Source organism: Sciurus vulgaris (assembly GCF_902686455.1).
Source record: "Sciurus vulgaris genome assembly, chromosome: 2".
NCBI lineage: Eukaryota > Metazoa > Chordata > Mammalia > Rodentia > Sciuridae > Sciurus > Sciurus vulgaris.
Window position 1 is genome coordinate 178,526,999 of NC_136462.1, and position 18,537 is coordinate 178,545,535.

The following is an 18,537-nucleotide window of genomic DNA, read 5'->3' on the forward strand; positions in this document are numbered from 1 at the left end:
TGACAGAGAAGGGCTGAAGGAAGCAGAAACAACAAAAACTGGATCGATCATCTTGAGGTTACTTATGGCAAGGTTACAGCCACGGGGACTTTCTTGCTGAGCACTGTGTTGCACACCTATAATCCCAGATGCTCTGGAGGCTGAGGAAGGAGGATTGCAAACCTAACACCAGCCTCAGCAACGTAGTGAGACCCTCAGCAACTCAGAGAGATCCTGTCTCAAAGTAAAAGATAAAAAGGGCTGGGGATGTGGCTCAGTGGTAGAGCACCCCTTAGTTCAACCCCCAGTAACAAAAAAAGGCAGGGGTCTTCCTTACCAAGCCAGCATAACTGGCCTGTTTGGGGAATTTTTGTATTTTATCCCTCTTCTGTTTCTTGGAAAGTCAGATAAACAGCTTAGTTTTGGCTTGGTGATGGTGGACCTTCAGCATGAGTAGCTCCATTTTGGTTTGGTCTGTTAGGCCTGGTGCAGAAGCTCGGTCCAAACCAACGGACTCCTACCACTTTCATTTAACAGAATGCATGCTTACGCATGGTAATATGCTTAGGAATGCATGTTTGTGAGAAGGTTTGTGAGCAAACGGCTGCATTGGTGGGTATGTGCGGAAGAGAGGCCATGTCTAACTGGGAGTATTGGGGTTCATAAAAGCGTTTTGCACAGCTTTGCTTGTTCGTGCTTGTGAATTTGGCACTCTGACCTTTCTGCTCACGTGTGAGTCAGATTTTTTTTAGTCCATTCTCCCCTCTGCCTGGATCACTCCCACTCCCCAGCCTTGGTGTCTCCCTCCTCCTTGAACCTTCCTCTCTTCTGGCCTTATGGAAGAATTCCACAAAGAGCACAGATTCTGGCGTTAAAGAAACAGGTCTTGGAATTCTGACTCTGTCTTTCGCTCCCTGTGTGGCTTTAGTCAACTGACTCCAAGCCTCAGTTTCATGATATGTAAGATGGGGATACATGGTCACATACATTGTTCACAACAATGAATACAAGAATACTAATTCTTTCTGCTTACTGCCTGCCTCCTTTCCAAATTCCAAAATCTTTTCTGCTCTGGCCAAATTGATGACACCTTTGGTTTTTAAGCCTAAAACCAACTTCAGCAAATTTGTTTAGCAACTAATCATTCTGGATTTACCTAGGACATATTTTAGATGAATGAAAAAGCCAGTCGGGAAGAGCAGGCTGGGAATGCCCCGCAGAGGTGCTGGTTTCTGCCCTGCTGTGGAAGGCTCAGCCCTTCTGTGCAGTTCCATCCATCGGTGGGAAAGTTGCAACTTAAATTTTTTTTTTTTTTATTTCAGTCTGTGTCTGTTTTAAGCCCCACCGGATGGAAGTGTCCTAAAATAAGAAATTAAACAGGAGGGGAAATCTCATTATCTGGGGTTTTTTAAAGGGCCCTCAGGATTCCTTGGGACCCCTCTAGCCGCTGTGTGGTCCCCAGTCCGCCCACGCCCACCCACCTCTAGCCTGGCCCGAGCTTTCCCAGGATTCACATGGTAATGAAAGCATCCATCTTCTCCCAGACACACACTGGGCCCTCCTGACCCTCAGCCTGCACAATGGCCCAGCGCCTGCGGCCCCACCACCTGTTGGATTTTCCCAGGGAAGGAGGGAGGGTTGGAGAAGAGGAGCCCCTTCCTCCCAGCCTGGGTCTTGCACCCTGGTACCCTGGTCCTGGGAGTCAGATCCCCAGCGGTCCTGGCCCCAGCTCAGCTCCCTCAGTTTCCTCATCTGCAAACTGTAGGTGACGGTACCTGACTGAGGGCAGGGGACAGCCAGCTGCCAGACAAATGCAGAGTGGAGTCCTTAAGAAATTCCAGGGCTGGGGACTAGGGCGGGAGCAGAGCTGGCGTGCAGGAGGCCTTCTGTTCCATCCCCAGCACTGCAAAGTCAAAAATAAAAAACCAGGGGTTTATATCTAGAAAGAACAAATAAAAAATAGTAAGGGATTGTTTGTTTGGGTTGTAGGCATTGAACCCAGGGGCTGTCTACCACCAAACTACATCCTGTGTTATCTTGAGGCATTGCTGTTACCCAGGTTGAGTAGCTGGAATTGCAGGCATGGATCACAGAGCCCAGTATTATTTTTTTTTAACTTCTTTTGTTTCCACTTATGTCCCTTGGATAACAGCGACCTTTCTCATCCCCTTTTCTTTCTTTTTCCTTTTTTCTTTTTCTTTTCTTTTCTTTTTTTTTTTTTTTTTTTTTTTTTTTTTGAGATGGAGTCTCCCAGTATCATTCAGGCTGGTCAGAATCCTGGGCTCCGTGGATCTTCCCACCTCAGGCTTCCCAGCGACTCCTCATTCCCTCTTGCAGCTGCGTAGTAGGCCCTCATGAGGAATGAACGGCCTTTATTCAACCAATGCCTGGGTGGAGGACATACAGGTTTTTTTTTTTTCCCCCCTCTTTTTCTCTCTTTTTTTTTTTTTTTTTTTGGTGCTGGGGATGGAACCCAGGGCCTTGGCAAGCACTCTACCGACTGAGCTATCTCCCCAGCCCCCAGGTTTTTTTTTTTTTGGTTTTTTTTTTTTTTTTCCAATTGGCTGCTTTTCTTGTATATAAATCTCTTCTCACGTTTGAGTCTATTCTTAGGATAAATTCCTGAAAGTGAAAGTGCTGTCTCTTGATTTCCCAGGGCCGCAAGGAATTTCATAGTTTATTTAGCCTTTCTCCTTGTAGTGCACATTTAGTTTCTTTCTAATTGGTTGCTCTTCCGAACCCAGCTGCTGTGAACACTTTGCATATCCCTCCCAGACCCCTTTGGCAATGTGTTAGAAACTGTGGATTCTTTTCCCCAAAACACATCAAATTCACCCAACTCTGAACTCCACCCAGGAGCCTTAAGAAACTCTGATCTGCCCTAGTGGCCACACCTGTAACTGCAGCTCCAGGAGAGGCTTCAGCCGAAGGACGGAAAGTTCCAGGCCAGCCTTGGCAATTTAAGGAGGCCCTGTCTCCAAATAAAATGAAAGTTTAAAGATGGACAGAGGTAGCTCTGTAGTAGAGTGCTTGTCTAGCATGCGTAAGGCCCTGCGTTCCATCCCTAGGACTGCAAAAAAGAGGAAGAAGCAGCCACCTGGTGTAGTAGCGGACACCTGTACTTCAAGCAACTCGGGAGGCTGAGGCAGGAGGATCACAAGTTCAAGGCCAGCCTCAGCAATTCAGTGAGGCCCTAAGCAACTTAGTGAGACCTGTCTCACTAAAAGGGCAGGGAGGGCTGGGGGTGTGGCTCAGTGGTAAAATGCCCCTGGGTTCGATTCTCAGTACCAAACACAATTCCCCCACCCCATGACTCCTGTATCACTCAGAGTAAAGGACCAAGTTCTCATTGTCACCTGCATGGACTCACATAATCCACCCCTGTCCTGCCCCACCCACCCCTGATATCTCCCTGAGGTTATTTCCTAGTACCACCCTCCTTGCTCACTCAGCTAAAGTCACACTGACTTCAACACACCAGGCAAGTAAACCTCCACCTTAGGACCTTTGCACTGGCTGTGACTTCTGCCTGGAATGTTTTTTTTCCTCAATAGCTGAGGGAAGGCTGAGAATGTAGCTCAGTGGTAGAGGCTCACCAAGCATGCAGGAGGCCCTCGGTTTGATACCAAGCACTACAATATAGTAGTAGTAGTAGTAATAATAATAAGAAGAAGAAGAAGCAGCAGCAGCAGCAGCAGCAGCAGCAGCAGCAGCAGCAGCAGCAGCTGGGTGCAGTGCTGTTCACTTGTAATCCCAGCAATTTGGGATGCTGATGCAGGAGGATCTCAAGTTCCAGGTTAGCCTGGGTAATTTAGTGAGCCCTATCTCAATATAAAAAATAAAAGTGACTGGGGACATAGCTCAGTGGTAGAGTGCCTTAGGATCAATCCTCAATACCTGACACCCCCACCAACACCAAAATGCTGAATGAACAAGTTCTTTATTGAAATATCACCTTTCGGGGCTGGGATTGTAGCTCAGTGGTAAAGCACTTGCCTAGCATGCGTGAGGCACTGGGTTCGATCCTCAGCACCACATAAAAGTAAATAAATAAAATAAAGGTATTGTGTTCATCTGCAACTAAAAAAAAAAAAAAAAGAAAAAGAAATATCACCTTTCTAGGGAGGCCTTTGCGGACTTCCACCCAACACTTCATTGAAGATTGCTACTCAGCAGGACATGGTGGCGCACACCTGTAATCCCAGTAACTCAAGGCTGAGGCAGGAGGATCCCAGGTTCCAGGCCAGCCTCAGCAACTTAGCCAGACCCTCTGTCAAAGCAAAAATGGGGGAAGAAGGAAGGGAAAAAAGAAGCACTGGGGACTGAAAGGGAGCAAATTATATTCTATACATGGATGAGTATGTCAAAATGAACCCCACTATTATTATTATAATGCACTATTAAAAACATTTAAAATTAAAATTAAAATTTTTTGGAAAAAAAAAAAAAAAAAAAGATTGCAACCCATCCCCAACCCAGCTCACCCTACCCCCTACTTTCCAGAATTGACTTTCCTCATATCTGACAGTGGTCCACTTTGTGCTTTGGATATAGCCCTGGCTGCTTTGCCACTGCAACTTATTTTTTAAATGGACATGTTTCTTTCTCTTCCTCTTTCCCTGCTCCTCCCTAACCTCTCCCTGTCCCTAAACTTGTGGGAAACAAGATTACCTTTCTTCCCCATCCTAGGCAGAGTTATCTGTCCCTGAGCACACACCCACCACAGGAATTAAGTAATTCAGACTTTGAGGATGGTACCAGAAAATCTCAGGGATGACTATTTCCCAAATTAAAAAGTGAATTACAACTCCAGACAGACAACACATGGAATGTAGCCTTTGAGTCACCTCTTTAAAAGCCCCCTGTTCCTGTTGATGGGCAGAATCACAGTCTTTGGGACAGAAGTCCCCTGTGTTACGCCTTTGCTGGCAAAGCAATGTCTTTTTCCTTTTTCTTAAACCGGTGTCCTACTTATTGGATTGGCACTGGGGACAAGGGCTGAACTTTGGGCAACAATATCACCAAATGAGGATAGATATATATACCGTGTGTGTGTGTGTGTGTGTGTGTGTGTGTGTGTGTGTATGTGTGTGTGTGTGTTTTGGGGGGGGTCCCATTCCATCCACACAGGACAAGATTCCTCTTGATTCTGTTCAGCATAACATCCGAGCCACGGCTGTTTGAACAGGCCTCTACCTATAACTTACTGATTCAAGGAAGAAATAAGGTTTGTAAAAGCATCTAGCATACCGGAAACTAAAGAGGGTGTGGTGTCCAGGAACCCTCAGGCTTTGCAAATCCTTGGCTCCCAACTTCAGTTCGGCCTACAACTTCATCTGCCCTTCAAGGAGTCGCCTATCACTCGGCATCTCCACGTTCCTGATTTTGGAGGTGATACTCGCGGCACTTTCTACACAGGGCGGCCGTGAGAATCCAGTCGGTTACACAATGCTTGGGAGTTCTGGTAAGTGCTTGGGAAGTGTCACTCAGCGTCGCTGCTGCTCCCGGTGCCGGTGATGGTGCGGCAGGTGCGCAGGCTACCTGCACCGACCATTTCCTGCTAATACCAGGGGTGGAGAGGCGGTCACGTGGGGCAGATTCCTGAGATGGCAATCTAGTACTTTCCAGCTAAAGGGAGGGACGGTTGGTGTGGTGGGGAGGCTGGAGGTAAGGCGCTTCCGCCTGCGAAGCCCTTCGGCCGGCCCTGGGCGCCGCGCCTTCCTCGCGCGCCCAGCGGCTGCAGGGGAGGACGCGGGAGAGCGAGCCGGTTTTTCCCAGGCTTCCGCCCCCGCTCGCCCCGCCCCCCGCGAACATCTGGCCACGAACATCTGCCCTTCGCCTTTGTCGCGCGGCCCCAGGCCGGCCTCGCACCCATCTGCCGCCGCGGCCCCCGCCCATCTGTGCGCCGCTCCCCCGGGGCGGCTCCCGGCGCCCCGCCCCCGCCCGCCGGGCCGGTTCCCACGGGCCGAGCGCGGGAAGCAGGGGCGGCCCATCTGCCGCGGGCGGCTGCCCGGCGCGGCGGTCCGGCCGCCAGCGTCCCCGAGGGGCGGGGCGCGGTGCCAGGAATGCCTTTCAGGAGGTGCGCGCCCCGGACAAAGCCCGGGTGCCGGGCCCCTCCTCGCCGGCTCGGCCCGGAGCGCGGCAGGGGCTGCTGGGGCAAAGGGTGTAATCGCGCCCCTGCCGCCTCCCCGGAAGGAGCAGCGCGCCCTCCTGCGCGCCGCCCAACAGCCCCGGCGCCCCCTCCGCCCCGAGCCCCCAAACTTGCAACCTCCCGTTTAGGCCCTTCTGCCTAAATGCCCCTTGCCCTCCTTGCTTGCCCAATTTTCTCCGCCCACCCTCCCATCCTGGGGATTGAACCCAAAGGCGCACTACCACAGAGCTACATCCCCAGAACTTTATTATTTTGAAACACGGTCTTGCTAAATTGCTGCGGCTGGCCTCGAACTTGTGATGCTTCTGTCTCAGCCTTCCTGAGTCGCTAGGATTACTGGGGTGTGCCACTTCGCCCGGTCCACCTTTTACTGCATAAAAATGTATTAGCACTGTTTGTGAATGGCTTTCTTTTCTTTTCTTTATTTTATTTTTTTTGGTGCTGGGATTGAACCCAGGGTCTTGTGCATGCTAGGCAAGCACTGTACCAACTGAGCCATGTCCCCGGCCCTGTGAATGGTTTTCTTTTCATTTATGCTTAAAAAAAAAAAAAAAAAAAATCACTCTGCAGAACCCAGTGGCCCACTCATAAACCCAGTGACTTCAGAGACTGGAGGCCAACCTCAGCAAGCTAAGGAGACCCTGTCTCAAAATAAAAAGGACTCGGTATGTAGCTCCGTGGAAGGTCACCCCTGGGTTCATTCCCCAGTGCCCCCCACAAAAAAAAAAAAACATTTTGCAGTTTTCCTAAGCAACCCATGTGTGCATGCATCGGGCAGAATGCACGTATATCTAGCCCATTCCTATTAAATGCCTCATACTTGGCCATTGTCATTTTATCTCTCCGTTCTCCTGTCCTTGAACAAGGGGGTGGTTTTCCAAGTGTTGCTGTTGTCGAAGCGCCTGCCATGCGCCAGTTCGTACCTGCTGTGTCCTGTGTGCGGGACTCTAAGCAAATGTCCGTGGGAGTGAACTGCTGGGTCATAGGATGTGCGAATGTTCACTTTTACTTGACATTGCCACATTGAGCTCCCAAGTGATCATACCAGTTTACACACCCACCAGCAGCGGATGAAACTGTTTTCCCACATCCTCACCAACGTTTTAAACTATCAGACCTTAAAGTTTTTTTCTGTGCGCTGTGGCAGTTGTCCCCTGCAGATATCCCAGGTACAAATATTAGGACTCCGGAGTACCCGCCTAACTTCTCTGGCTTTTTTAAATGGCTGTGGCCTCCTCTGCCAAGAAGACCTTTCTAGCTGACTGACAGACTCTTCTGTGTCACCCTCCTGTAGCCCCTTGTGAGTCCCTGTCACAGCCCTAGGAACTTGGTGGGGGCTGGGGGAGTGACTGCCCCTTTAGGGTCTGTTTCTCCACCAGGCCCTGAGCTCTCCCAGACGGGAACCACATTCACAGGGCCAGTGAAGGGCTGAGGAGCTTCTTACTGAAGGCTTCCTCTACCCACAGCAGGGGCTCCTTTCCTTCTCCCTCTTTTTATTGGTGCATTAAAATTATACATAATAGTGGTATTCACTGTTACACATTCATTCATGAACACTCTTCTTCCGAATTCCTACAAAGGGTCCCTAGGGATGCAGCAGTTCACTCTCTGATGGCACCTGTGCATCCCCAGCATGTAGATACAGCCACCAGGAACCAATCACCTGGTGGAATTTATTCCCATTTGGTCACCCCCACCTGAAAGTGGTTTTCTAAAAGCACGAACCTGGGTCTTGTGCTCTCCCTGCAGTACCTCGCAGAACTTGAGTGTCCTCCACTTGCCTACGGATGAATGATTGGCATTCAATGACTATTCGTTTTTTTTAATTAAAATCGTTTTTATTTTTACAGACTGCATTTTGATTCATTGTACACAAATGGGGTTACTTTCTGTGTGTGTGTGTGCGCAACTCTCTCTCTCTCTCCCTCTCCCTCTCTCTCTCTCTGGCCAGGACCTCGCATAGGCTTGGCAAGCACTCTACAACTAAGCCACAACTCCAGTCCTTACTGATAAAAGTTCTATAAGTCAGCGGTGGAGCATATATAGCCCAATTATTTAAAGTGGGTGACCTCTAGAATAGTCACTCAATGCCGACTTTGCCAGAGGCAGTTCTGTGTTCTTTGTGGGACTTATTTAACCCTCAGAGGTGGGAGTTCCCACCATCCCCACTTTCACAGATGAAGAAACTGAACAGGAAGAAATGAAGTGACCGTCAGTCACATGGCTTGTAAATAGTGAAGCCAAGCTGCGAACCCAGGGTTCTCTGGCCCTCTGAGAGAACTTACTCTGCTGTTTCCTGAGGAAAAGGGTCCCTTTCTTTCTTAAATGTTCCTGGATGTTCTTAACTTCCTTTCGACCCACGTGTCATTGCTTTTGCCTCAGCAAAATAAAAATGATAGCCCAGAGTGACAGGCACACACCCATAATCCCAGAGACTCGGGAGGCTAAGGCAGGAGGATCAGAAGTTTGAGGCTGGCCTCAGCAGTTTAGCAAGAGCCTCAGCAACTGTCTTAAAATAAAAAGTTCTGGGGATGCAATGCAGTGGTAAAGCATCCCTGGGTTCCATTCCCAGTACCAATAATAATAATAATACTTTTTAAAAGAAAATGCAGGAAGAAATTGTCCTGAGTCATAGTAGTTGAGGAGTATAGCTGAGCTTGTGGCCTGAGGTGAGGGTGTGGCCAGAGGTGCCGCCCCCTGGTGACAGGGTACTCAGGGTTGGGTTGAGCTGGGAGAGTAGGGGTTGCCCTGGGTTTGGCAGGGTGGGCAGGGAGCTGGGTGGGGTTCTGGGTTCCTGGGTTCTGGGCCCTCAGGCAGTGGGAGGGGGAACAGGTGTATGGGAAGTGGGTGAGTCAAAGGAGGGCCCTGCTGGGTGTGGCAGGGAAGATACTCTTTCCGAGGACAGGACCTCTGGGACCCGGCTATATCCCCAGTGGGCATATGGGAAAACCACTGAGGCCGCCCACACAGGGGTCTCTTGTCCAGTCCCCCCAGGACCACTGGTCCCACGTCAGTGGTCCAGCAAGACCCTGGCAGGTAGGAGCTGTGGTCCTTACTGAGCTTTGCCAGGGGTGTGGCCAGCTGGCCTTGGGGCACTCCTGGTTGGTGGCATCAGCCTTCCTGCCTGCCAGTCTGACCAGCTCCCACGCCTCTGCACTGGCAGGGCCCAGGCCTGCACGCGTGGGGGCGGGACTCCAGAGGTCTGGGGGTGTGGTGCTGCGTCTTGGGGCTCACGCAGAATTCTCACTTGCAGGTGCGTCCGCCCATGTCCGCGCAGGAGCCTGGGGGCACGGGCAGACGAGGGGATCAAAGGGACGGGGGTGGTGGGCGTGTGCACCGTGGCGGGTGCCCGAGGAAGCCGACCTCTCCAGTGCTGGGCATGTGGGTCAGTATCTTGGCACGGCTGCAGTTTTGGTGTGAGCAACACTGGATAGGTGTGTATTGTGTGGTGTAGCTGGTGTGTTGCTGTGTAGGGCACATGGGTCTGTGTGTGGTGTGCCGACTGGGTCGCTGTGCACTGAGGATGTTTCTGTTACGAGCTTTGCAGTGTGACCTATGGTCACTGTTTTGTTGTTGTGACAGTTGTGCAGGCTCTGGTGTTCTGCTTGTGTGTGTTGAGGCTGATGCGCTGGTTGGATATTATGGCGTGTCATGCGTTGTGCATGCTGGCAGGGTGCTCTGGTGGCTTCGTGTGCTGGTGTGTGCTGTCCCGCTGGGTGTGTCGGTTGTGTGGGTGTGTGCACCGTGTCCTGCTGTGTGCGTGTGTGTAGCAGTGTGTCTGTTCAACTCTGCAGGTTTGGCCTGGACTGAGTAACCCATGGGAGCACCCTGGGTTTTAGTCTGCCTCTCACTATGACCTGGAGACCCCAGGGCAGCAATGGCCCTTTTTTCAGCCACAGGAAGGCCCCACCCTCTCCATCTGCAGGGCACCTGGGAGGGGCCAGACTCTCAGGCTCCAGCCCCTGTCCATTGTTCCAAGGCCTCTCTGGAAAACAGGATGGAGGGCAAAAGGTGGATCCAGGCTCTGCTCCGCACACTCCCTAAGAGGACCCAGGAACCCGGAGCAGAACTCTAGGGCAGAGACCAGCTACGGTCCCCATTTTGCAGATGGGGAAACTAAGGTCCAGAGCAGGAAACAGACTTGGCAGAAGCTTTACAGCCCTTGAAGGGTAGAGAGGTTGAAGCCTCCACACCCTTCATGTCCCGCGTCTCCTGCTGAATTTGAGGGACAGAAATATGTGACCTCGAGAAGAACACAAAAACATTCTCATTTTCAAGTGCTTCCCACAAACTAAGTGCTGAAATGTCATAATTCTGGGCGTTACGTTCAAAGTTTGACCCCAAAAAGGACTGCTTTACTCAGTGGTAAAGCACCTCTGGATTCAGTCCTCAATCTTGAAAAAAAAAATTTTTTTTGCCCAATTTTGCACATGAGGAAACTGAGAACTTGAGGCACTAACTCATTATTCAACAGATACTACTCTCACTTCTTGCTGGAGTTGTGGCTCAGTGGTAGAGCACTTGCCTGGCATGTGTGAGGCCCTGGGTTCGATTCTCAGCACCGCGCATAAATAAATAAATAAAATAATGGTCCATTGACAACTAAAAATATATTTTAAAAAACACCACTCTAAATATTACTCCATTCCAAATACTATACTGTGTGACTTTGAGCAAGTCGCATACCTTCTCTGGGCCAGGCAGGCTCTCCTTCAGCTCTAGTCACAGCCATGACCGAAGGAGCCTGGGAGGAAGCGGGTGGTGCAAGGGCTAGACAATATACCAGAAAACAGATTATTTCAGAGGGCGATAAATCAAATGAATAATTGTAAGACCAGGGGAATGTGACAGAAAGGGATTCTGAGAAGGCACTTGACCCAGGACCTGAAGAATGAGATGTCTTCCAAGGAGCTGCGGGATGCGCTGCAGACTGAGGGAGCGGCAAGGGCAAGGGCCCTGGGGCAGGACCCAGCGAGTTCAGTGAAGGAGGCCAAGTGGTTGGGGAGGGCAGGGAAGGGCGGGAGATGTGGTTGGTGGCGGTGGGCAGGGGCCGCAGGCAGCGGGAGGAGTTTGGATTTTATTCCCAGTGAAATGGGCAGAGATTCAGTGTTGGCTGGGCAGGAGGTTCTGGGTGGGGGGCGCCTGTGGTCTCCTGTTACAAGTGTAGGGGGGCAGGGACACAAGAGCCAAAGGTCTCTCCCCCGCAGCTCAGGCAGTCCCAGCCCAGAGGCGCCGGCCTGGCGGCTGGAAGACTGCACTGTGGGCACATCTGGGGAGCAGCTGCCGGGCCGGGGCCAGAGCGGGTCACGTGGCACACAGGACAGGCCTACCCTGGAGCCTACAAGGCCAAGGCTCTGGGGAACATGCTGGATGTGAACACATGTCAACCCGGATGGACTCAGCAGCCCTGCCTTGGGAGCCAGGCACCTGGGTGCAGTGCCACCTTCCGGGCTGTGTGTTCCTGAGCAAGCCACTCAGGCTCTTTGGCCCTCCATGGCCTCGGCTGTACCGGGGACTGGTATCACTGCCTGCTCCATGGGCTGCTTCTCACTCAGTGAACATTCCAGGCACTGCACTAGGCTCCCAGGGACAGCACTGAAGACTGGGCTGTGGTCCTCGCGCTCCTGCGCTCACCAGCTGGGGTTAACAGTTGGAACAGTGCCTGCCACCGAGTGAGCACTTGGTCAATCTGAGCCACCGGCCTCGAACCCTGGAAGCCAGAGGAGGCAGGGCAGAGAGCGGAAAGGGGGGTGCAAGGGCAGAACCGTCAAGCAGAGGCCTTCCCCACCTGGGCATGGGTGCCCTGGACACGGGGAGGCTGAAGCAGGAGGACTGCCTGAGCCCAGGAGTTCAAGGCCAGCCTGAGCGACGCGGGGCTGGGCTCTCCAAAATCAAAAAAGATAATGGCATCCCAGTCCTCACAGGTGCTGTGCCCAGCTCCTGGCCTGGCTCGGTTCACTCAAGGAGCCCACTCGGTGCACAGGAGGGCCAGCTTCACTTCAGATGAGGAAACAGCCCTCCAGGGGCAGTGGTAACATCGAATGGCGCCAGGTGAGTGAGCCGAGCTTCCTAGACCCTGGGCATGAACCTGGGCTGGGAACTAGGGGCTTCCCTTAAGGAGTCCTCCCAACCTCCCTGGTCACCAGAAGTGGGGTCCGTTTTCCTGAGCTGCCGTGGCAGATGGAACTGGAAGAAATAGTCCCCCTCAAGTCACACTACCAAGGAGAAGCCACGAACAAACAGGCAGTCTTATTTAAACTTCTTGTTAGTCCCTAAAAATATAAGGGTAGCTGAGTACGGCGGCAGACGCCTGTAATCCCAGTGACTTGGGAGGCTGAGGCTGGAGGATCCCAAGTTCAAGGCCCTAAGTTTTTAAGGAGACCCTGTTTCAAAAAAAAAAAAAAAAAAATTAAAAGGGCTGGGGATGCGCTCCGTGGTAAAGGCCCCTGGGTTCAAGCTCCACTCCACTCCCGCAAAAAAAGTAAGAGATCGAAACCGGCACATGGGAACACTGACAATTTTCTGGACGGAAATGAAGTCACCTTTTCTCAGGCCTAAGATGAGCGTGTGTGTAGGGTGCCATCATTTCGGTATGGAAGTCTGAGGGGAGCGCAGTGAAGAGAGGTTCAGGGTTCTGTAAGCCTGTCCTGCAGGGCTCCCTTAAAAGCCCCGGAAGCAGCCAGGCGAGGTAGCACACTCAGGTCACTCCAGGCCTTCAGGAGGCTGAGGCAGGAGGATCACAAGTTCAGCTAATCGAGACATTGTCTCAAAAATAAAATGAGGGGCTGGGCTTGTGGCTCAGTGGTGGCGCTTGCCTAGCATGTGTGAGGCACTGGTGCCTTCCTCAGCACTGCATATAAATAAAGATCCACCGACAACTAAAAAGATGAAAAATAAATAAAATGAAAAGGGCACAGGACACAGTTCAGAGGCAGAGCAGCTGCCTAGCACCAGGCCTTGGGTTCAATCCCCAGTACTGCCACACACACACACACACACACACACACACACACACACACACACACAAATGCTGAAAACAAAATTGCAACCACGGGGTCCAGGCGCCTGGCCTAGAATGGGACAGACGCTGTGCCTCCCCGCTCAGCAAGTGTCCGCTGCAGGCCAAGACCCTGGCAGGCACTTTGCAACTCCTCCCAATAACCTCAGGAGGCAGAAGCGTCTACCTGCTTGCCAAGGAGAAAGCAGAGGCTCAGGGGCTCCTCCAGGTGACACAGCCGACCAAGGACTTGAATCCTGCCCCCTCCACTGCCCGCAGTCAGCCCTTTCTCCCCAGCGGTCAGAGCTTCCCCTTTGCCCAGCCACCTGTGCCCTCAGGCCATTTCTCCTTGTGCCTGTCCCATACAGGATGTCCGGAGGAAAAGCCACCTTCCCGAGGAAGCCTCTCTGATTTCCTCCAAAGTAGATCTAACCCTCGTTGGGCATCTATAACCCCAGCTACTCCACGAAGGGGCACTAGCGCCCAGGATTTTGAAAGGAAAAAAAAAAAAAAAAGAACATATCCTTTCTTAATTATTTTTTATTCTTTTGGTAATTGGGGATTGAACTCAGGGGGGCTTCGCCACTGAGCTACATCCCCAGACTTTTTTTTGTATTTTATTTAGTGACAGAGGGCCTCACTAATTTTCAAGGCTGGCTTTGAACCTGCAATCCTCCTGCCTCTGCTTCCTGAGTTGCTGGGATTACAGGTGTGCACCACCGCGCCTGGCTATCCATTATACTTTAATAAATCTCTTTAAGAAAATAAAGGGGAAAAAATGAAATACTTATGTCAGCTGGTTGCAGCGGCCCACACCTCTAATCCCAGCTACTCAGGAAGTTGAGGCAGGAGGTGGCAAGTTCGAGGCAGGCTGGGCAATTAGTAAGACCCTTTCTCAAAAATAAGTAAGTGCTGAGGATGGGGCTCAGTGGCTTTAATCCCCAGTAGTGGCGGGGGGAACCTGTGTAAAGGTAAGGGTTCACAGAAGCACAGTGGCAGAGCACATGCTTTGTATACAGCAGACACTGGATTCAATCCGCAGCATACGTGCATGTCTTCCAGGCTCCGGGCATGCACGCACGTGTGTACACACACACACACACACACACGTACAAGTAAAATTCCTACTTCACGCTGGTTGCCCTCCCTCTCGCCTCTCTCTGCAGTGAAAAACCTATTAGTTTTTTAGTGTTTATCTTTTTTGGCTTCTTTTTTCTTATTTTTGCTTTCTGCAGCACTGGGCACTGAACCCAGGGCCTCACATGTGCTAGGCAAGGCAGGTGCTCCACTACTGAGCTGCCCTCCCAGACCAACAGAGGTCAGCTGTCCCTCAGAACCACACCCTCCACCTGCTGCGTAGCCAGGCCAGGTACTGATGCTCCATTCCCAGCTCACATAATGCCCCTGTCCACATGCATTCAGATCATTTGGACTTCCCATTTGCATACAGCAGTAAATATCCGTTTGTAGACATCTTTGTGCCTGTCCCTGTGGTTTCTCTGGAACTGGCTGCAGCAAGTGGGATTGCTGGGTCGATGAACAAGCGTGTGGTAATGAAGTAATATTTCCACTTCCTCTAGTCGACCGCTGTCCTTCCAGTTCCTCTAAGGAGCACAGTGCTCTCTCCCATCACTGGGGAGTTGCTAACAAGGCCTAGAGAGTCTGGAAGGTATTGGGGTGTGTGACGAGGGGTGGGAGCTCTGTAATTGATTGATGTCTCCCTCCTTTGAAGCTGGCCTTACTGATCAGTTTTCCTGGTTTCCTGATGTAGGGGCAGAGGATTGATTTATTGGTTGTTCCCTCCCCAAACATCTGTGGGAAAAGGGAACCTGCTGATAACTGCTGAATTAGTTGCTCGGGAGAGGAGGGACTATAGGGCCACCTTCTCCTAGGTGAGTTCTGTAATTTACCCCTGCTTATGGGGTGACCTTGGATTACTATTCTGAGCCTTAGTTTCCCTGCTGTGACAAGCCCAGGGCCCCAGAGTCAAGACTGCCTGCCGTAGGCAAGAAGGGGCTGCATTACAATAATGTGTCCTTGTTATAACAATGCAGCCATTACAGCAGCTAGGAGTCTTGGGAGGTTTTTTAATCTCCTTTGTATTAAAAATAAAAAAAAAATCCCTTCAAATAAGTCCTGTCTTTTAGAGTTGTGGCCAGAACTACAGAAGATGAAAATGGCAAACTCTTTACCCAGTGCTAATAAATTGTCACGTTTGTGATTATTAGCACAACCAGGCAGATCCTGAATGGTAGGGCTCGGAGAGGACAGAGACTTACCTAAATTCATCCAACAGCAGCTGGAGTCGCCAAGGCAGGCCTCCTTCCCCAGGCCCAAGTGCAGAGCCGGGGTTGGGGTGGTGGGGCCATGAGAAAAACTCCCAACGGGCCAAGCTGTGGGCTGGGTCGGGGAGCCTCGCAGGTGTGGGGCGGGGAGGTAAAGTGACCCTTGCCCGGCGACCGCGCCCACGAGGCACATTCCCAGGCCTCCCGCTCGGGGTCTGCAGGTGACTCGCGGGGGGAGCAGGGAACGCTCTAGCCCAGTTTGTCGTCTCCATGGCGACCGCCCGCGCGGCGCCAGCCTGACAGCCCGTCCGGGTTTTATGAATGGGTGACGTCACGCGCCTGGCGTCTAACGGTCTGAGCCGCTTGTTCAGACGCTGACACAGACCGGCCCGGGGATGGGAGGGGGAGACTGGCTCTCCGCAGCTGCCGCGCTGTGGGAGGGAGACCCCGCTTGGAGGTTTTAAGGGAGGGGGGGAAGCTAGCTAATAAAGGGAGAAAAACTGAAAATGGCTAGTGGCTGTAGATTCGGGGGCTTCTGCAGGGGGCTGCACACTCGGTGGAATCGGGGGAGTGCAGCGCCACTCCACCACGCGCCTGCTATGGAGTTCAGGTCCCAGAAGCCGCTTCCTTAACTCTGGAAGACTTTCCCGAATTAACTGCCCCCACCTCAGGGGACCCGGGTAGGCCCTTCTGGTGGGAGAAGCACTGACAGCAGCAATCTCTGGGAATTGGGAAAAGACCAGCCCTGGGAGTGGAGCGTGAGTGCCGCTTTAGCCGAGCGCCGCGGCGCTCGCTCGTAAATCTCAGCTACTCGGGAGGCTGAAATAGGAGGACCCCAAGTTTGAGTCCATTCTGGGCAACTTAGCGAGACCCTGTCTCCAAACTAAAAAGGGTTGGGGGTGTAACTCAGTGGAAGAACGTCCTTGGATTCAGTCCCCAGTAAGGACCAGGGGGCAGAAAAACAAAAACCAAGAGATGCCACTTCAAAATTACGTCCTGACAGGGTCCGATAGGAAATCTTCCCAGAGGATCTGGAAACCCTGACTTAGTCCTGGACTCTCTGGGCGACCCAGAGCCAGCCACTTCTCCGCCCAGGCCTCAGTTTCTCTCATCTGTAAAGTGGAGCTAGAGAGGTGAGAAAGTGAACAAGGAAAACTGAATTCTGAGGTCTTTTCGTTTTCGGCAATACCGCTTTAGTCTCCTTGCCTCCTTCCGGAAAAGCTCAAGACGGCTCTCGCCTCCACCAGCCTTTCGGCCAGTGCGGTTCTCCCTGTTCTGGGATTCGGTCGCCTCTCCATTAACCTCCACTAACGCGAGGGTGCACCTAGTTGAGCAGGGGTGGGACCCGAGAGAGCGCGAGGCCTCGCCTCCTAGTCTCCCATTGGCTGCTTTTGAACGTTCTGAGCCCACCCCCTCGGGGGGCGGGGTCCTTATAAAAGTCTGGTTCGGAACCCCACGTCCCACATTCTACAACCGTCTTCTTACTCTCCTGAGTTCTCGGACCCCTTCTCTTTTTCCCACCTCACCTCTAGTCTCAGCCAGTCGCTAGAATCATGAAGGTCGCCAGTGGCAGTGCCGCGGCCGCCGCGGGCCCCAGTTGCACGCTGAAGGCCGGCAAGACCGCGGGCGGCGCGGGCGAGGTGGTGCGCTGCCTGTCGGAGCAGAGCGTGGCCATCTCGCGCTGCGCTAGCGGCGCCGGGGCGCGCCTGCCTGCCCTGCTGGACGAGCAGCAGGTGAACGTGCTGCTCTACGACATGAACGGCTGCTATTCTCGCCTCAAGGAGCTGGTGCCCACCCTGCCCCAGAACCGCAAAGTGAGCAAAGTAGAGATCCTTCAGCACGTCATCGACTACATCAGGGATCTGCAGTTGGAGCTGAACTCGGAATCCGAAGTCGGGACCCCCGGGGGCCGAGGGCTGCCGGTCAGGGCTCCGCTCAGCACCCTGAACGGAGAAATCAGCGCCTTGGCGGCCGAGGTGAGGCCCGAGTTGGATTACCAGATTATCCTTTGACCGACTGGGAAAGTGAGGCGAGAGAGGGAGGGGGGAACTTGTACGAGCCGCCCATCCCTCCGGACACCGGTCAGTGCGAAGATGCCCAAGGGGACCAGAATTGTCCCCCCATGCTGTCTCCTGGGGAAGGGAGAGCGCCTGCTGCGCCTTTAGCCTTGTCCCCTCCAAACTGCCGGGTCTCATCCCTTTCTGTCGTTTTCACAGGCAGCATGTGTTCCAGCGGACGATCGCATCTTGTGTCGCTGAAGCGCCGCCCGCAGGGACCGGTGGACCCCAGCCCTCCAGGAGGCAAGAGGAATAAACGCTCTCGGATCCCCCCTGGAGCCTCGCAGGAATTGGGGGAAGCAAGACGATTGGCGGCCTTTGGGTCTTCGGGAGATCCGGCCCAGGGCTGGGAGACTGACGAGGGAGGCCGATGGTCTCCACACCTACCAGCCGCCAGAGACTTTGGGGGGTTCCCCCGTGTGTTTCTATTTTTTGAAAAGCAGACATTTTAAAAAATGGTCACGTTTGGTGCTTCTCAGATTTCTGAGGAAATTGCTTTGTATTGTATATTACAATGATCACCGACTGAGAATATTGTTTTACAATAGTTCTGTGGGGGTGGTTTTTTTTGTTGTTGTTATTAAACAAATACTTTAGATGGTGGTAAAGTTGCAATGACTTCTTGGATTGAGGGGAGGGGCCCGGGCTGTGGCTTGACCTCTGACCCTTTTCACAGCTGGTTCTCAGAGGAGGGGGACTGGAGGGCCACATCTGGACTGTCGCGGTTACCGACCTGAATGAGAGTTTCCGGTGTCTTTAAAGTCTATTCTTTACCATCCCTGGCCATTTCCCTGCTCCCCAGTGTCATAAAATCAAATCCTCTGGACCTCTAGGGTTTCTCTCAAAGTGGTCACTGGGCCATCTGGATCACCTGGGGAGGTTGTTAAAATGCAGATGAACCTGTGGAGGCCCCCTCTGGGTTGGGGAGTGTTGAAGCCATTCAAGTTGGAGAACCAGGTCACTGGACCATCTGTCTCTTAGCCAAGATGTTGGAAGTGAGGTCCATTGGAAGGCGACTCGTCAAGGGTCATAGCTTAGTCTGAAGCAGAAGCTTCTTTTCCCCCATTC

General features: G+C 52.4%; 1 protein-coding gene and 1 long non-coding RNA gene across 3 annotated transcripts; one reads left to right on the plus strand and one right to left on the minus strand.

The window, feature by feature from the left end:
• Positions 1 to 1,478: 1,478 nt before the first annotated feature.
• On the minus strand, positions 1,479 to 15,847 carry LOC306655031. 2 transcript variants are annotated; one of them, XR_013762162.1, is made up of 4 exons: positions 15,407 to 15,847; positions 10,817 to 10,900; positions 7,856 to 7,911; positions 1,479 to 1,882 (listed from the first exon to the last, which is right to left on the minus strand). It is a non-coding gene; the product is annotated as an uncharacterized lncRNA (long non-coding RNA). The 2 variants fall into 2 exon arrangements; XR_013762163.1 differs by lacking the exons at positions 7,856 to 7,911; positions 10,817 to 10,900; positions 15,407 to 15,847 and adding exons at positions 4,094 to 4,249; positions 5,230 to 5,701.
• Positions 15,848 to 15,934: 87 nt separating this feature from the next.
• Positions 15,935 to 18,077, plus strand: ID1 (inhibitor of DNA binding 1). The gene is made up of 2 exons (XM_079129199.1): positions 15,935 to 17,388; positions 17,629 to 18,077. The coding sequence occupies exons 1-2, from the start codon at positions 16,966 to 16,968 to the stop codon at positions 17,668 to 17,670; spliced, it is 465 nt and encodes a 154-aa protein (XP_078985325.1). The 5' UTR covers positions 15,935 to 16,965; the 3' UTR covers positions 17,671 to 18,077.
• Positions 18,078 to 18,537: the final 460 nt, after the last annotated feature.

What these genes read in the sequence shown, in the direction of transcription:
- ID1 (XM_079129199.1), top strand. Translation starts at nt 16,966, where the DNA reads ATGAAGGTCGCCAGTGGCAGTGCCGCGGCCGCCGCGGGCCCCAGTTGC. An exon ending in TCAGCGCCTTGGCGGCCGAG is followed by an intron (nt 17,389 to 17,628) that starts GTGAGGCCCGAG and finishes TCGTTTTCACAG; the next exon opens with GCAGCATGTGTTCCAGCGGA.